Below are 18,824 nucleotides of genomic sequence, written 5' to 3' on the forward strand. Positions count from 1 at the left end.
GATAAAGCAAGTAAATCATATTAATATCTATAGTTAATGTCTAAAGGCCTTTGCTGTACACATACTCAGGATAACCAAATAGTTGATGTGTGAAGGCTTTTTATAGCAGTATTACAACTAATAAGTGAAGAATTAGTGATAGAATTAGAATATTACCATTTCTCACTTCTAGTTATGTCACAAAAAGAGACATAACTGGACATTATATGTATCTTGTTAGGAATATTCTTGCAAGTGTTTGTGTCAAAAAATTGATCCTGAATCAGATCAAGCCTCTCTGTGTCTGGTTACAGAAGATACAGGGACAGAGGAACATGGCATGACACCACAGGGATAGATTTGGCAAGATTAGGACTTGAGAAAACACCACAGAGCAAAAATTAAATTACAAGAAAAATGAGAGATTAAAAGAGACTTGAGACATACTGACTCAGTGCAATGTGTAGATCTTGTTCAAATCCTATTTCAAATAAACCAACTATAAGAAAACATGAGATAATCTGAATATTGAATGCTAATATTTGATGATATTAAGAAGTTATTATTTTTTGTATGTGATAATGGTATTGTTATTTTTTTATTTTTTTTATTTTTGTATTTTTCTGAAGCTGGAAACGGGGAGAGACAGTCAGACAGACTCCCGCATGCGCCCGACCAGGATCCACCCGGCACGCCCACCAGGGGTGACGCTCTGCCCACCAGGGGGCGATGCTCTGCCCCTCCAGGGCGTCGCTCTGCCGCGACCAGAGCCACTCTAGTGCCTGGGGCAGAGGCCAAGGAGCCATCGCGCCCGGGCCATCTTTGCTCCAATGGAGCCTTGGCTGCGGGAGGGGAAGAGAGAGACAGAGAGGAAGGGGGGGGGGTGGAGAAGCAGATGGGCGCTTCTCCTATGTGCCCTGGCCGGGAATCGAACCCTGGTCTCCCGCACGCCAGGCCGACACTCTACCGCTGAGCCAACCGGCCAGGGCGGTATTGTTATTTTAAAAAATCTTTTAGATATACACTCAAATATGAATGAAATGATACTTTGTTTTAGGTTTGTTATGAAGTTACATAGGGATAGGAGGGAGGACATGGGTGGGATTAGACGAAACAAAAGATACTGTTGAGTTGATCATTGTTGAAACTGGGCATAAAGAACCATAGTTATCTATCAAATAAAAGATATTTTGTTCATGTTCATGTCTTTTTGTAGGGAAAGCCATGAAGAAATGGGTTGAGTCAATTGCTAAAATCATCAAGAGGAAGAAACAAGCTCAGGCAAATGGAATAAGCCATAATATTACCTTTGAAAGTCCACCTCCACCAATTGAGTGGCATATCAGCAGACCAGGACAGTTTGAAACATTTGATCTCATGACACTTCATCCAATAGAAATTGCACGTCAACTGACACTTTTGGAATCTGATCTCTACAGGTAGACATTAATTAATAATATGCTGCTTTGTTTTCAAGAACCTTGAACATACCTCTGTTTTCAGAACATTTAGTACATTATTTATGAGTGCTTAAAAGTACCTTATCTATTCTTGTGGACACGTTGGAAAGTTCATAGCACAGCTGTTCTGCAGGTAAAAGTCTTAAAACATTGCTATTTAGGCCTAGCATTGGTATTAGCAATCCTTCATAAGAGCAGTGGCAGAGGGAAGACTTAACTCAATAGAGTAGCAACCTCTTTCAAGACAGTCACTGAGCTCCTACTCCTGTTTCTCAGATTGCTTTATTGAGTTGTTTCAGCTGAGTCAGTCAGTTTGGATGCTAGGCTTTGGCAGCTAGGTACAGTACAAAAGAGTGAGGCAAGCTTGCTTTCTTCTTTTTTTTAAAATTCAGATTCTATTTAATCAAAATTTTACTTGGGAGCTTGACCAGGTTAGGTTTGTTAGGCAAATGAATAACAAAATTGTTAGAGGAGTAAAGATTTCTTAACTTCTTTTAAGGAATCTCAAATACTTGAGCTTTTTGAGTCAGTTTTTTGAAGTCAGTATGAACTTTAAAGAGAAGTTATTTCTGAAATAGTGTAATGATGAACCATACTTAAAACTTCCAAGCCGTTTTCTTTCATTTATAAGGGTCACTAGAAATGTGCTTGGCTCTTTATTTTAATCTGTATCCTATCATCTGTCTTTATATACAAAGTGTTCTTGCCATTACTGTATATCTATGCAGATCACCCTTCACAACCTAACATTTTGGTTTTATGGTTTCATCACTTCCAATGTATTCTCTACTCCAAATCAGATAACTTCCATGGTCATAGTGCTTCCAAAACACAGTCTTCTCTCTCTTCTCTTGCTTTATCACCTTCTTCCTCTATAATCTTTTTTTAAACTACTATCCTTTCTTAGTACATAGCCCCTTTCTGTCCTTGTCTCCCTCCTAATTTCATCTGTTGTCTTTTATTTACAACCCAACCCAGGCTCCTATGAAGAATGTAGGCCTTCCCCCCCCCCATTAAAAAACAAAACAAAACACCACTATCATCCCATCAAAAATTTTTCTGCATTCAGGAACACCTTTTAAAATACAATGCCTTAAGAAGTTATCCTGGTTAGCAGCCAGTTGTTTTCTGTGTTTGTTTGTTTGTTTGTTTGTTTGTTTTACAAAGATTACACAGAGAAAAGTAACAGTATATAAAGTTTAGTGTTGATGAAGAATGTAAAAGAATATAGGAGGACATATTCTCCATTAGCATTAGACATAAAACTTTGCCTTTTTTTTTTAAGTGAGAGGCAGGGAGGCAGAGAAACAGACTCCTGCATGTGCCCCCACTGGGATCCACCCAGCAAGCCCACTAGGGGGGCAATGCTCTGCGCATCTGGGGCTGTTGCTCCCTTACTCAGCAATGAAGCCATTTTTTTAACGCCTAAGGTGAGGCCACAGAGCCATCCTCAGGGCCCTGGGCCAACTCCCTTGAACCATTCGAGCCATGGTTTCGGGAGGGGTAGAGAAGCAGATCATCGCTTCTCCTGTGTGCTCTGACTGGGAATCAAACCTGGGACATCCACACACCAGGCCTATGCTCTATCGCTGAGCCAACCAGCCAGGGCAGAACTTTGCCTTCTTTAGAATTGGGTCTCTGGTTTGCCCTGGCTATGCTGTTCAGAATTTATCACACACATCAGAGGTTGTCAACATCTGATTCAGAATGTTGTGTTTTATTTTAAGTAATTTGGAGTTCAGATGGTTTTTGTTTACATTGTGGGATTTGTGATAGGTAGGAATGAAAGGACTTGTTACTTAAGATAAAGCAAATAGTACTGAATCAAGTTTTTCTTCATACAGTGACTATTACATGAATGGACATCAGAAAGAAAAAAGCATTTAGCTCTATGTAGACTTGCTTGCAGAACATTGAAATCTTTGTTAAATGATAATATGTATTATAGAAGACGGGTAACATACATAAAACATTAACACTGTAAACTAAATTTCTGGCAAAATCGTAGAACCACTTTAAGAAAACTTATTTTTAAAACTATTAGCAAGTACTCATTTGTACTCAAAGTTACTAATTAAAAACATTTTTAAAAAGTCAGTAATCTAATCTGTAGGATGTTGATAGCAATACCTTGGTCAGTTTTTAAAATTATGTAATCCTGACCCACTGTATACAAAGATTTAAGCTGCTCTTTTGTTTGATATTTTTAACTAAATATTTCAGGTATTCCAAGGAATGTAGAAAACAATATAATGAGGGCTCACAAACAACAACAGCATTATGAATAAAATTGAAATCATTGTGTAATTCTCCCCAATCCCATTTCTCTTTTTCTCCCAAGTAATATTACTATCTTATATTTGGTGTGTACTGTTTTTGTGTATGTCTTTGTAATTTACAATACATGTAAACATTTATAAACAATATATAACATTGTTTTGCACATTTTAAAACTATATTTATGTATTATCTGCAGCTTGTTTTTTACTTAGTTTCTAGCACTTGTTCAAGTTGATAAATACAGCTCTAGTTTGCTTATTTTAATTGTTGTGTGCTATTCCATTGTATGAATACTCCATAATTTATCCAGTCTCTTGATGATGAGCTTCTAGGTTATTTGGGACTTTTCACTCTTGCAAACAGTGATTCACTGAACATTCCTATAAATGGGTTCTTAAAACCTGTTATATCTCGCCTGGCCTGTGGTGGCGCAGTGGATAAAGCGTTGACCTGGAAATGCTGAGATCGCCGGTTCGAAGCCCTGGGCTTGCCTGGTCAAGGCACATATGGGAGTTGATGCTTCTAGCTCCTCCCCCCTTCTCTCTCTCTGTCTCTCTCTCCCTCTCTGTCTCTCTCTCCTCTCTAAAAATGAATAAATAAAGTAAAAAAAAAATTATAAAAAAAAAAACCTGTTATATCTCAAGTATATACCTAGGTGTAGAATTGCTGGGTGATCTAGTATATATATCTTCAGTATTGTGAGAAATTAACAGATTGATTTACAAAGTTATTGTATGAGTTTTTACTTGTACATCAGTGTAGGAAATTTTTTGTTTTTTCACAATTTTACCCATTTGGTATCTGACTTTTGTCGGTCTTAACAGGGATAAAATGGAATTTCATTGTAGTTTAATGTCCTTCTCTCTGAGTAAGAGTAAAGTATTTTTTTGTATTTGTGACTAGTTGGGTCTATTCCTCTGTGAATTAGCTCTTCTTTGTCCATTTATCTTTTGGGTTAATTGTATTTTTCTTATTAAGTATTAGGAGACCTTTATATAATATCGATAATAGTCCTTTGTAGGTTAAATTGCATTGATTTTTGGTTCCACAGGAAAGTTCAGCCTTCTGAACTTGTAGGGAGTGTATGGACCAAAGAAGATAAAGAAATAAATTCTCCAAATTTATTAAAAATGATTCGTCATACTACAAATCTTACGCTTTGGTTTGAAAAGTAAGTTTTGTCTCATTCTTACTAATCATAATTTATGTCATGTATAAGCTAAAATCCTTACTGAAAATATATTTCTTTTCTACATGAGGTAAGGAAATTGTTTTCTAAACCATGATTTTTTTTTTCTTTCCTTTTTTTTTTTTTGTTAGGTGCATTGTGGAAGCAGAAAATTTTGAGGAACGAGTGGCAGTACTAAGTAGAATTATAGAAATTCTGCAAGTTTTTCAAGATTTGAATAATTTTAATGGTGTATTGGAGATAGTCAGTGCAGTAAATTCAGTGTCAGTATACAGACTAGATCATACCTTTGAGGTAAGTTTTAGACTTAAATATTTCACTATTTTGGGAGGGAGATAAATTAATGTAAAGAGATTCCTTCTACCACTGATCTTTTGGAGTAAATCCTTTGTAAATCCATCTCATTCCCTTAAATGCAGTGATATGATATTAGAAAATACATTAATATATAGGCCCTGGCCAGTTTGCTCAGTGGATAGAGCATTGGCCCAGTGTGCCGATGTCCCAGGTTCAATTCCCGGTCAGGGCATACAGGAAAAGCGACCATCTGTTTCTGTCCTCCTCTCTCTCCCCCTTTTCTGTCTTCCCCTCTTGCAGCCAGTAACTTGATTGATTTCAGTGTAAGCCCTGGGAGCTGAGGATAGCTCGGTTGGTCCGAACATCAGCCTGAAGTGCTGAGGCTAGCTGGGTTGATTTGAGTATTGGCCCAGACAGGGTTTGCCAGGTGGATCCCGGTCAAGGTGCATGTGGGAGTCTGTCTTTCTGTCTCCCCTTCTCTTACTTTGTTTAATTAATATGCTTACCTAAAATGTAATGAAGCTCCGAATGGACTGATAGTTTCAAATAATGACAAAGGAGTTTAAATATACAAATTACTTTAATCACCTTTGGTAGACAGTTGAAGAAAGAGTAACATGTAGAGAACTCTTTCTAAAACCTAAATTTGTTTTTTTTTATTATAAAGTTGTATATGTTTACTGTTTATTATAGAAAATTCAGAAGATATAGAAAGTATAGAAGAATCTTTTACATATGTTATTAATAATAAAGTTGAGATCATATTAAACATAGATTTTTATGGCCTATACCTTTTTATCATAAACATTTTCTTGTTTTATTAACTCATCATTAAAAACAAATTTTTAATGGCTGTGTGGATTTCTCTCACATGGATAAACCATAATTTATTTTATACTCTATTGTGGGACAATTAAGTTATTTCTGATTTTTTGCTGTGAAATAATTTAACATGGAATATCCATATACAGAAATCCTTATAAGAGTTTATTTTCCTGGAATAAATTTCTAGAGGTAGAATACCTGGGTCAGAGTATTTATACCTTTTAAGACTTTGGATACTATCTATCATCAAGGTGCTTTCTAGCAAGATATGATAAATCCCCCTGGGCTTTACCTTATTAAAAACTTATTTATAGATTTTATGGTCCAGAAAAAAACTTTCTCATTATTTAAAATTTGTATTATTAAAAATTAGTAGTAAGGTTGAATATTTTAAAATTTATTTATTGGCCATTTAATTTCTTCTTTATATAATTTACATCCTCTTTTTTTATTTGGATGTTTGCATATTATTGATTTTTATCAACTTTTTATATATTAAAGATGCTAACATTTAGTCAAATACTTCAGTTTTTATTCTTCAATTTCTATTTGTCTTTACCTGCTTTTTAAATGAAATTTTATATAATGTTTTTTTTGTTGTTGGTTTTTTGGGTTTTTTTTGTATTTTTCTGAAGTTGGAAACGGGGAGGCAGTCAGACAGACTCCCGCTTGCACCCGACTGGGATCCACCCGGCACGCCCACCAGGGGGTGATGCTCTGCCCATCTGGGGCGTTGCTTTGTTGCAGCCAGAGCCATTTTAGCGCCTGAGGCAGAGGCCACAGAGCCATCCTCAGTGCCCGGACCATCTTTGCTCCAATGGAGCCTCGACTGCGGGAGGGGAAGAGAGAGACAGAAAGGAAGGGGGGATGGGTGGAGAAGCAGATGGATGCTTCTCCTGTATGCCCTGGCCGGGGATCGAACCCGGAACTTATATAATGTTTTTATGTATGGATGCTAGGCTTATAACCTGGTACATACACATGTACAAATTTCACTTAATTTATATACGTAGAAGTATAATTATTGTTGAAAGGATATGAATGTCTTCAGCTTTACTATATGTTGACAATTCATTTTCTTAAGTAATTTACACCAGTTTGTACTCTTACCAGAAATGTATCAGTTTGAGTTGTTTCACAATCTCACCAACACTTGATATTTTCAGTTCTTCTAATTTTTCCAGTCTTGTGGTTTTGGTTTATAAAATCTCCTGATTCCTAATGAGTTTGAATCTATATTTAAATGTTTAATCATTCCTTGTATTTTTTTTTGTCGAAATGTTTTTACTTTTTTGCTGAGTCTTTCTGTTGTATAAATTCTCTTATATACTGGAATTTAATCCTTTATCAGTTATGTGTGTTGTAAATATTTTAAAAGCTTGTCTTTTCACCTTTTTTTAAATGATACTGTTTAATGAACAAAAGTTTGTAATATATCAAGTTTACTTATCTTTTCCTTTGTAATTTGTGTCTCATTTAATATATTCTTCTGTTAACCTTAATGTTTTGTCTTTCACATTAATTTCTTAATCCAGCTGGAGATAAGTTTTGAGTATGGGGTAAGGTTGGAGTCTTAATTTCATTTTTGTTTCATATGGCTAGCAAGTTGTTCCCAAATACTTGCAAGTTCATTCTTTCTTCATTGATCTGTAGTGCCAGCTGTGTCATAAATTGAGCGTCTGTAAATATGTGGACTTGTTTCTGGTCTCTCTATTGTGTTCCTTTGATGTATTAGATTATTCCTGTGCTAGTGCCACATGACTATATTACCATAACTTTGTACTAGTTCTTGATATAGTAGGGCAAGTCCCCATCAATCTTATTCTTTTCAAGTCACCACTTTTGACCCTTTGCTCTTCTATATAAATTTTAGAATCAGTTTGTTTCACTTTTTTAAAAATTGGAATTTTGGCTATGGCCAGTGGCTTGGTGGATAGAGCATTGGCCAGGTGTATGGATATCCCAGGTTCAATTCCTGGTCAGGGCACACAGGAAAAGGACCATCTGCTTCTCCCTCCTTGCCTCTTCTCCCTCTCCCCCTCTTCCCCTTCTCCCCCTCTTTCCTTTTTCCCCATCTTTCTCTTTTCTCCCTCTTCCCCTCCTGCAGCCAATGGATCGATTGAATCGAGCGTGGCTCCTGGCGGATAGCTCCATGGGAGTACTGTGATAGCTCCGTACTCCAGTATTGGCCTCAGATGGGAGGGGAGGGTGCCAGGTGGATCCTGGTTGGGGTACATGTGGGAGTCTGCCTTACTATGTTCCCTCCTCTCACCTAAAAAAAAAATTAGGATTTTGATAGGAATTGCGTTGGCTCTATAAATCAGTTACTGAAGAGCTGACATTTTTACAATGAGTTCTCCCAACCATGACGTGAATATAGTTTATATTTCCATTTATTAGTTTATTTAATACGGTTTATGGTTTTCTTCATGGACATCTTACACCCTTCGGTTAGGTTTGTAATAAGTTAAAGGAAATGCGTTGAACAGTTCGCCATCAAGTATGTTTGCTGTGGGTATGAGTGTTTGTGTGTGTATTATCAGGTTAAAAATAATGTAATTTATTAATTTTAATATGAAAATAGAATAATGAAATATAAAAGAAAAAGCTCTACTTACTTGACTTCTTAAATATTTGTTTAGTTCTCTCCCTCCCACAGCTTTCTCCTCCTTACCAAAACCTGTCCTTAGACTCAAAAGATCTTTCAATGGAAAAATATTTGAATGCTAAGGAGTTTTATATTTCTCTCCTAAAGCTATAACTTGAAACTCTGGATTAATCAGAATTATAACTAATAAGGTCCTGAGGAAGAATTTTTTTTATTGTTTAGTCCTCTAATTTATACTAGGGAAAAAACCAGGTTTTTAAGTTTTATATTTATAGATATCAGAAGAGAAATCATTTCAGGCAAGTGCAGAAAGGAATACTATTTATTTTTTAATTAAAAAAATTGTTTTTCAAATATTTGCAAAATTTTACAAAATTCAGAGCTGTGCATTCATGAAATATGATTGAATTGTAAAAACAAATTATACTCAATTTATATATTGAAAGGCATTACAGGAAAGAAAAAGGAGAATTTTGGATGAAGCTGTGGAATTAAGTCAAGATCACTTTAAAAAATACCTAGTAAAACTTAAGTCAATCAATCCACCTTGTGTGCCTTTTTTTGGTAAGTTACTAAATATGGATTTATATTTTTGGGGAGAGAATGTTTTACACAAAAGAAGGCAGATTGTTATTGTTTTATATCTGAGAGCATCTACTTTTATTAGCTGTCTATATTAATAGGTAAAACTTAAAGTCTGTTTTCTTATGTATAAAATGAAGATTATGATAATTGCCATATTTCCCCATGTATAAGATGCTCCCATGTATAAGACGCACCTTAATTTGGGGGCCCAAAACTTGAAAAAAAAATGTATTGCATAAAGTTATTGAATTCAAGTTTCATTCATCATAAAATTCATACAACTCCTCATCACTGTCAAAACTCCCATCCATTATCCTGTCCTCACCTGTGTCTGATGACAAATCACTGTCTTCAACAATGAGTGCAAAAACAAGTATGAAAAAGCAGGAAATGCAAGTAAAAAATCTACAACCACTGTATAAGACGCACTCAGTTTTTAGACCCCCAATTTTTTAAAAAATGGTACGTCTTACACATGGGGAAATATGGTACCTCATTGAGTTGTTGTAAGAAATGCTGTAGGATCTCTTCTATAAGAGCAATATCTCATTCATAAGGGCTCCACCCTCATGACTTAAGCATCTTCCAGAGGCTCCACTTCCTAATAACATTACTTTGGACATTAGGATTTCCACATAAGAATTCTGAACATTTAGCCTGACTATAGTAGCACAGTGGATAACATGTCAACCTGGAACAGTGACATGTCTGGTTCGAAACCCGGGCTTGCCTGGTCACGGCACTTATGAGAGTTGATGCTTCCTGCTGCTCCCCCTGCCCTCTCTCTGTCCCCCCCCCACAATGAATAAATAAAATAAAATAAAAAATTTTGAATATTCAAACCATAGCATGCATGCATACACGTGCACACACACACACATACATACACATGTATGTAGACATCCTGTTGTGATAATCAAAAACGTCTCTTGACATTCTCAAATATCCCCCTTGGGGGACAAAATTGTCCCCCAGTTAAGAGCTACTGATTTAAATAAATCAGTAATTATGCATTACTAAAAAAGGAACTAAAAACTTTCTTACTGTGTCAGAGTGAAGAATATTCTTTTTCTATCTAAATTATAGGCTTTGAGAAACAATTAGTTTATAAATCTGTAGTATTAATCAGATTGGCTTAAAATTAATTTAATTATCAGTAATCAATTAAGATCATTGGCATTAAATATTTATAACCAAATATTAAAATTGTTAGAATAGATTTAACAATTACAATTTAGAGTTTATGAATGAATCTTCACTTTTATTTTAGGCTGTTCATCTCAAAATGACAAATAAAGCTTTTTCAAAACACTGTTCTATTTTAAATTGTTTTCATGTTAAATTCTTAATGTAGAGTTAATTACTAAATCTATCAGAAAGTTATCAACATTTTAGGAGTAGAACTGCTGGATTATAGGATATCTTTCAAGTTGTCTAGATTGTTTTCCCAAATGGTTAGGTAACCAATTTTATAACTTTTCTTTAAATACTTTTTTTTAACTAGGAATATATTTAACAAATATCCTGAAGACTGAAGAAGGGAATAATGATTTTTTAAAAAAGAAAGGGAAAGATTTAATCAATTTCAGTAAGAGGAGGAAAGTGGCTGAAATTACTGGAGAAATTCAGCAGTATCAGAATCAACCTTATTGTTTACGGATAGAACCAGAAATGAGGGTAAATATTTTCTTTGCTTATCTTTAAAAGAAAACATGTTAAATCCTCTGCCATCTCTAAAAAAAATATAACCACACATTATGCTATTTGTCTATGAAAATAACATAATAATAAATCAGCAAATAGAAATGGTTTTAGAGATTCTTCACTAACAATCTGAAGTTATTAATGTTTTTAGGTATTTTTTCTTGAAAGTATTGCTTTTTTGTATACCTGGTTCAGGTAACACTTGCAAAACATGTATGACAAAATGTGATGAAAGAGGCTTTGTGATGTTCATGCAGGCAGTAAAAAGAAAATCCACTACTAGTACTATACTGCTCACAAAAATTAGGGGATATTTTATAGCTTCATATTCATTTTGAAATATCCCCTAATTTTTGTGAGCAGTATATCATTGATTGATAGCCATTTTAGATATTTTACGTGCCAATAAAACCTTAACAAATCCCTTTGTAAGAACACTGGGTTTAAATAGGAAGGTGCTCATAGAATGGTGTGTGTATATGCATCACAAAAACATGATTTTTTAAAAACATTCTATCTGTTGATCTATTTTGAGCAATAATTCATAATACTGATTGTGGTACAAGATGTGGAATATCTTCTAAATTAAATTATGATATTATGTTTATGTTAAATGAATTTTGTTGTATTATACATACTTGAAATTCAGACCATAAAATAACCGATCAGAGTAAGCTCACGTGTCACATTAAAAATTGTGCTAAGGCCTGACCTGTGGTGGCGCGTGGATAAAGCGTCGACCTGGAAATGCCGAGGTCGCCGGTTCGAAACCCTGGGCTTGCCTGGTCAAAGCACATATGGGAGTTGATGCTTCCAGCTCCTCCCCCCTTCTCTCTCTCTGTCTCTCCTCTCTCTCTCTCCCTTTGTCTCTCCCTCTCCTCTCTAAAATGAATAAATAAAAAATAAAAATTAAAAAAAGATTAAAAAAAAATAAAAATTGTGCTAAGCCCTGGCCGGTTGGCTCAGTGATAGAGCGTCGGCCTGGCGTGCAGAAGTCCCGGGTTCGACTCCCGGCCAGGGCACATAGGAGAAGCGCCCATCTGCTTCTCCACCCCTCCCCCTCTCCTTCCTCTATGTCTCTCTCTTTTCCCCTCCCTCAGCCGAGGCTCCACTGGAGCAAAGATGGCCCGGGCGCTGGGGATGGCTCCTCGGCCTCTGCCCCAGGTGCTGGAGTGGCTCTGCTCACAACAGAGCGACGCCCCGGAGGGGCAGAGCATCGCCCCCTAGTGGGCAGAGCGTTGCCCCCTGGTGGGCGTGCCGGGTGGATCCCGTCGGGCGCATGCGGGAGTCTGTCTGACTGTCTCTCCCCGTTTCCGGCTTCAGAAAAATACAGAGAAAAAAAAAATTGTGCTAAACTTTCATATATAGTCTGTAGATTGGGCATATTGAGTGAAAATGGTCATAATCACTCCTACACTCCTTAATTATAAGGTGATAACAGTTCTATTTCCCATTCCAAACAAAGTACCCTAAAGTCATAAGAAGGAATGACCTAAAGTCTAAAGTACACCATTATGAAAATGTAGACAGATACCTACTCTAAAGAAAATGGTGATAAGCTACCATTTCATCTATTCCTTCAGCATTGGGGCCAACCATCTTTGTTGTGGGGCAACATACGGCTAAGGAAATATGTTCTTGAAGCCCAGGTTGGAGTTCATAATATATTTTCCCCACAGAAATAAGATTATATTGTACTTGGTTATACTTGAAATAGCACTTTTCACATTCTCATTACTGAATTACCATTCAGTAACTCCTAATAGGTTTTTGTGATCTGGTCCAGATTTCCTACCATCTGTTAAAGCATTCTTTGGAGGATGGGGTAAGGTGGGGGTAGCTCAGAGAATGCTTGCTTTATATTAATGAGTCAAAGTAAGTTTCAAATGTAGATTAAGTAGCCATTCGCTTTTCAAAGCATAGTTAACCAAGCTAAATTGTATTAAAAAGTAGAATGAATGATGAGAGAAACAAGAATGCTGCTGTTACAACCTTATAAAAGTCTTTAAATTATTGTTGTTTCATATGATTTCACATAATTAACCCACATTCTTTCAATATAATTTTCTTGAAGTTGACAGAATGTCTGAAAAAATGGAAGAATTTCAAACTAAAAATTCTACAGCTCATTTTGCCTACTGCTAAAGCTGAAACCCAGTACTTGTTTTTGTATGTGATCCTAACTAAACCACTTCAAAATTAAATAAAGCTAAATCCAGTGATTTGCTTCTAAGGAATGTTTCTTAGGAAATCATCTGAAATGTACAAGAAAAAATTAAACGCAAGGAGTTAATAATGACAATAATTATTATTGTATTAGCAAAGAATTAGAAAGCACCTATATGGATAGCTGCCTATATGAAGACTGGTGAAGTAAATTTTGGAACATCCATCTGATCAACTGTTATAGAGTTAATATTTGTTTTTTTATAAAATAAGTAAACCACATGGAAAAAATAATTGAATATAAATTTTAAAAGGTTAAAAATAACTATGGAGTGATCCCAATTTTGCAGAAAAAAATATATGCATATATGCACACACTCACAATTAAAACAAGGATATTCTAATAGTGAAATGTTAACAGTGAGATCTCTTATTAATGAGATTACTGTTTGTCTTTTCACACTTTATTAAATAATCTAAATTTTCTACCAAAAACTTAAGCTTGGCCCTGGCCGGTTGGCTCAGCGGTAGAGCGTCAGCCTAGCGTGCGGAGGACCCGGGTTCGATTCCCGGCCAGGGCACATAGGAGAAGCGCCCATTTGCTTCTCCACCCCTCCGCCGCGCCTTCCTCTCTGTCTCTCCCTTCCCCTCCCGCAGCCAAGGCTCCATTGGAGCAAGGATGGCCCGGGCGCTGGGGATGGCTCTGTGGCCTCTGCCCCAGGCGCTAGAGTGGCTCTGGTCGCAACATGGCGACGCCCAGGATGGGCAGAGCATCGCCCCCTGGTGGGCAGAGCATCGCCCCATGGTGGGCGTGCCGGGTGGATCCCGGTCGGGCGCATGCGGGAGTCTGTCTGACTGTCTCTCCCTGTTTCCAGCTTCAAAAAAATGCAAAAAATAAATAAATAAATAAATAAATAATAATAAAAAAGAACTTAAGCTTAGAAAATATCTCATAAAGAAAAAAGATTATTTTACTAGATAAGTTTGTTTATAATTGTTCTTGAAATTGCTTTTGAATAGACTGTAGTACGATTTATCTCTTTTTTCCTGATTGTCAAAGTTTCATTGTGGATTATAACTATAATTCTGTTGTAAACAATTTTGATAGCTTACTGGTGATGATCATTTTGTTGTTATGAATAGGAATAATAACTAAGGGATACTGAACTGTTATAAGGTAAAATTTATAATCTCTCCTTAATAGAACTTCAAGACTAGAATATATAACTTCCCTAGAAATTACACAGTTTTATTTGAAAGTAGAAAGATTGGAATCAACAATCCTTTTGGACTGTTCAGACATTATGATTTCTTAATTTGTTGATAATTTTTTGTATTAAACTAATGAAATAAATGTTTCAATAAGATCTAAAACATATGCTTATGGATATTTAATTCCAGCGGTTCTTTGAAAACCTTAACCCCATGGGAAGTGCTTCTGAAAAAGAGTTTACAGATTATTTGTTCAACAAGTCACTAGAAATTGAACCCCGAAACTGCAAACAACCCCCTCGATTTGTAAGTTCATTACAATTTTGGAAAAAGTGTGTTTAAAATGATATTATCTTCAGTGTTTAACAACCTATTCCCATTAAAATTTTAATTTACTTGAATAGCTGTTTTTAAGTATTTTGTTTTGCAATACTATATACTATTTCTAAAATTTTAAGTACTGTGAAGGAGATATGTTAGCCTTTTGATAAAATCTGGTTTATCCTTTATCTTAGTACTACTTACTTATCTGTTCACTTTTTCTCCTTCCTAATATAAAGAGGAAAGCTGGCCCCGGCTGGTTGGATCAGTGTTAGAGCATCAGCCCAGCATGTTATGTCCTAAGTTTGATTCCCAGTCAGGGCACACAGGAGAAGCAACCATCTGCTTCTCCTACCTTGCCCCCCTTCTCTCTCTCTACCTCTCTCTTCCTTTCCTGTAGCCATGGCTCTGTTGAAGCAAGTTAACCCCGGGCACTGAGGATGGTTCCATGGTCTCGCCTCAGGCGCTAAAATAGCTTGGTTGCCAAGCAGCGGAGCAGTAGCCCTAGATGGGCAGAACATTTCCCAATAGGGGGCTTGCCAGATGGATCCCAGTCCAGATGCATGCAGGAGTCTTGTCTCTCTGCCTCTCTGCTTCTCACTTAAGAAAAATTTTAGTAAATAAATAGCCTGATCAGGCGGTGGCACAGTGGATAGAGCATCGGACTGGGACAAGGAGGACCCAGGCTCTAAATCCCGAAGTTGCTGGCTTTAGTGCTGGCTCATCAGCTTAGTGTGGGCTCACCAGCTTGAGTGCAGGGTCACTGGCTTGAGCGTGGGAATATAGACATGACCCCATGGTCACTGGCTTGATCCCAAGGTTGCTGGCTTGAGCAAGGGGTCACTCGCTCTGCTGTAGCCCCCTGGTCAAGGCACATATGAGAAAGCAATGAACAACTAAGATGCTGCAACGAAGAATTGATGCTTCTCATCTGTCCCTTCCTGCCTGTCTGTCCCTATCTGTCTGTCTCTGTCTTTGTCTCTCTCTGTCTCTGTCACTAAAGAAAGAGAGAGCCTGACCTGTGGTGGCGCAGTGGATAAAGCATCGACCTGGAGTGCTGAGGTTGGTCGCCAGTTCAAAACCCTGGGCTTGCCTGGTCAAGGCACATATGAGAGTTGATGCTTCCTGTTCCTCCCCCTGTTCTCTCTATCTCTTTCCTCTCTCTCTCTCTCTCTCTCTCTCTCTCTCTCCTCTCTCCTCTCTCCTCTCTCCTCTCTCTCTAAAAGTGAATAAATAAAATCTAAAAAAATTTTCTTTAAAAATAAAAAAGACAGAGAAAGAGAGAAGGAAGGAAGGAAGGAAAGGAGGGAGGGAGGGAGGGAGAAAGGAAAGCTGTGAGAAAGTGAGAATGGAAAGAAGGAAGGAGGGAAGGGAAGGGAGAGGGAGGAAAGGAAGAAAGAAAAAGAGGAAAGCTGTGAGAAAGTGAGAACCTAAAATGACAGGTAGCTGGGTGGAACAGGAAATGAAAATACCTGAGAAAGAGTAAGCAGACATATCCTGGTTCTTCTGGCTTGACCATGACTCCTGCTATCAGAGCACCATGGTCCATGGTTATCACTGGAACTCCCCTTTCTTGCTAAAATTTGCTGCTGCAGTCCTAGTTATTCCTGGGGTTTGCAGCAGCAACAGAAGAAGTGGAACACAAAATTCTCAGTAGTTTAAATGAAACAAGATGTGAAAGGAAATAAAAACACACCAATTTTGAGCCAGGCAGTACACTTATAGTTTCACACTATCTCATTTCCACAACAATTATATGATATAAATCTTACTCTAATTTTATAAACATAAAAACTGAGGCTCAAAGGAGTTAAATAACTTTTCTCAAGGCTGCATAGCTAAGACATAGTTGAGATTTTAACTCAGGTTATCTGAATCTGAGTTTCATGTTTTTTTCATTAGGTTACCACTATGAGAATTTAAAAAGGGAGAAGTTGAGGTGGGGGGCAGTGATGGCAGTTTCTCTAAAGACTTGAAAATGCTGTTGCAGAGGTTGGTCATTTACTAGTAGGAAGAAAAAAGCAAGGTCTCTTTTTTTCTGAAGCACTTATCATATGTTGCATATGTTATATCCATAGTAAATGTTTGTAAAATTGATATCAGTGACTTGAAGAAGTTAAGGTTCAAGTATTTTGAGAGGAAGAGTATTCACACAGATTTTTAAGGCTTTTATTTATGTAGTATGAAAAGAGGTTTACTTATATTCAAGTCCATATTAATATTAAGTGAATCAAATCCCAATATTTTATTTTTTAATTGAATCTATTGAGGTAACATTGGTTAATAAAACTGTACAGGATTCAAGTGTACGACTCGATCACATCCTCTGCACGCAGCATCATGTCCTCATTGCCCAAAGTCAAGTCTCTCTCTGTCCCCATGTAGCCCCCTTTTGCCCATTTCCACTTCTCCCCACCCCTTCCCTCTGGCTATCACTGTAGTGTTGTCCGTGTCTGTGTGTCATATATCCAAGATAGTCTACTGGAATGTTACAGGCTGTTTTTGCAGATTAGGAATTTATTGTACTTTTGTAACTTTATGCTACCAGCTAATAAAGCAGCACTAGGTCATAAAAATAAAGTACATGCAAAATAGTAATGGTAATTATGTTTGCTTTTCCTAGCCCAGGAAATCAACTTTCTCTTTAAAATCTCCTGGAATAAGGCCTAATACAGGCCGACATGGCTCTACCTCAGGCACTTTACGAGGTCATCCAACACCATTAGAAAGAGAACCATGTAAAATAAGCTTTAGTCGGATTGCTGAAACTGAGCTTGAATCAACAGTGTCAGCACCAACCTCTCCAAATACACCATCTACTCCACCAGTATCTGCTTCTTCAGATCTTAGTGTGTTTTTAGATGTGGATCTCAACAGTTCCTGTGGTATGTATTTGATGTAAACCATTTGATAAAAAAAGGAATCTTGTGTTTAAGACAATTCTCGTCATTTTAATTAAGGAGTTATAGAATCCTTTTCAAACTATATTAGCATGGAAAGTGACAGTGAAAGTAGTGATAACACAAGGGAGTAAATCATCATTTGTGCTGCATTGTTCATGCATATTACTTTCTAATTTATTCATTCAACCAAGATATATTTCCTACCTTTTGGATACCACTACTACTCTAAATAGAACAATATACAATGAATAAGAAAACAAGCAGATAAGTTCTGTGAAAAAATTTAAAGAGAGACTGATAGAGGGGAAACGGAAACTATTGCTAATAAAGGAAAAACATTCCAGGTACAAAGAGTACTGGGTTCATTTCTTTAAAAACTAAAATGGCAGAAGATGATGATAAAATTCTGTATTATGTGTTTATTATTACATACTACTTTATGCAGACATTTTAAAAACAAAAATCATATATCATATATATCTTCCTTTTCAAATTAATTTTTCTCATCCCAATAGGAAGCAATAGCATCTTTGCTCCAGTTCTCTTGCCACATTCAAGTAAGTAAGAACTTGAGTTGATTCTAATGAAATGACTTATAAAGATAATAATTAAGTTGATTAAATTTATATATATTTTGGGTTTAGTGGCATTTTAAAAATTTAATATATGAATGATGTTCTTATAATAAATTGAATTATTTGCTTATAACTGGGTTCTATTTAAACTTTAGTTTGTTTTCATTATTTTACACCCTGTGTTCTAGGGGCTGTGTGACCATTGAACGAATACTTAGCATCTGTAAGCTTGTTAAAGATCAAATGAGATAACTATGTAGAACATCATGGACATTACTTCCCACAGAATGAGTAATTTATATCAGTTACCTCTTCTCTTCCTCACTCCTTCCAATTCATTTTCCCATGAGCATAATATACTAAATGTTTATTAGGTTCCCACCTGATCACTTATTTCTTCACATGGTCTTATTAAAACAGTATTTTAAGTGACACTGTTCTACCGTGCTTAATTATTTCATAATTTATGACATAAGTGTTGTCATCTTTCTATTTTTTTTTACTAATTTTTATTAAGTGAGAGGCAGGGAGGCAGAGAGACAGACTTCCACATGCACCCCAATCAGGATCTACCCAGCAAGCCCCCTATGAGGAGATGCTCTGCCCATCTGGGGCCACTGCTCCATTGCTCAGCAACTGAGCTATTTTATATTTTAGCGCCTGATGCAAGGTCATGGAGCCATCTTCAGTGCCCAGGGCCAGCTTGGTAGAACCATTCTA

At 36.6% G+C, this 18,824-nt stretch overlaps 1 protein-coding gene across 1 annotated transcript in view; it reads left to right on the plus strand.

Moving 5' to 3' along the window:
• Positions 1 to 18,824, plus strand: part of SOS2 (SOS Ras/Rho guanine nucleotide exchange factor 2) — a 100,970-nt gene that overhangs the window by 74,568 nt on the left and 7,578 nt on the right. Inside the window, exons 14-21 of the mRNA XM_066272207.1 lie at positions 1,196 to 1,418; positions 4,771 to 4,890; positions 5,040 to 5,202; positions 9,085 to 9,202; positions 10,728 to 10,900; positions 14,495 to 14,611; positions 17,250 to 17,511; positions 18,045 to 18,086. Of these exons, the coding sequence (XP_066128304.1) occupies positions 1,196 to 1,418; positions 4,771 to 4,890; positions 5,040 to 5,202; positions 9,085 to 9,202; positions 10,728 to 10,900; positions 14,495 to 14,611; positions 17,250 to 17,511; positions 18,045 to 18,086 (1,218 nt within the window). The remainder of the gene's footprint in view (positions 1 to 1,195; positions 1,419 to 4,770; positions 4,891 to 5,039; positions 5,203 to 9,084; positions 9,203 to 10,727; positions 10,901 to 14,494; positions 14,612 to 17,249; positions 17,512 to 18,044; positions 18,087 to 18,824) is intronic.

The sequence above is a fragment of the Saccopteryx bilineata genome, chromosome 4 (assembly GCF_036850765.1).
Source record: "Saccopteryx bilineata isolate mSacBil1 chromosome 4, mSacBil1_pri_phased_curated, whole genome shotgun sequence".
Taxonomy (NCBI): domain Eukaryota; kingdom Metazoa; phylum Chordata; class Mammalia; order Chiroptera; family Emballonuridae; genus Saccopteryx; species Saccopteryx bilineata.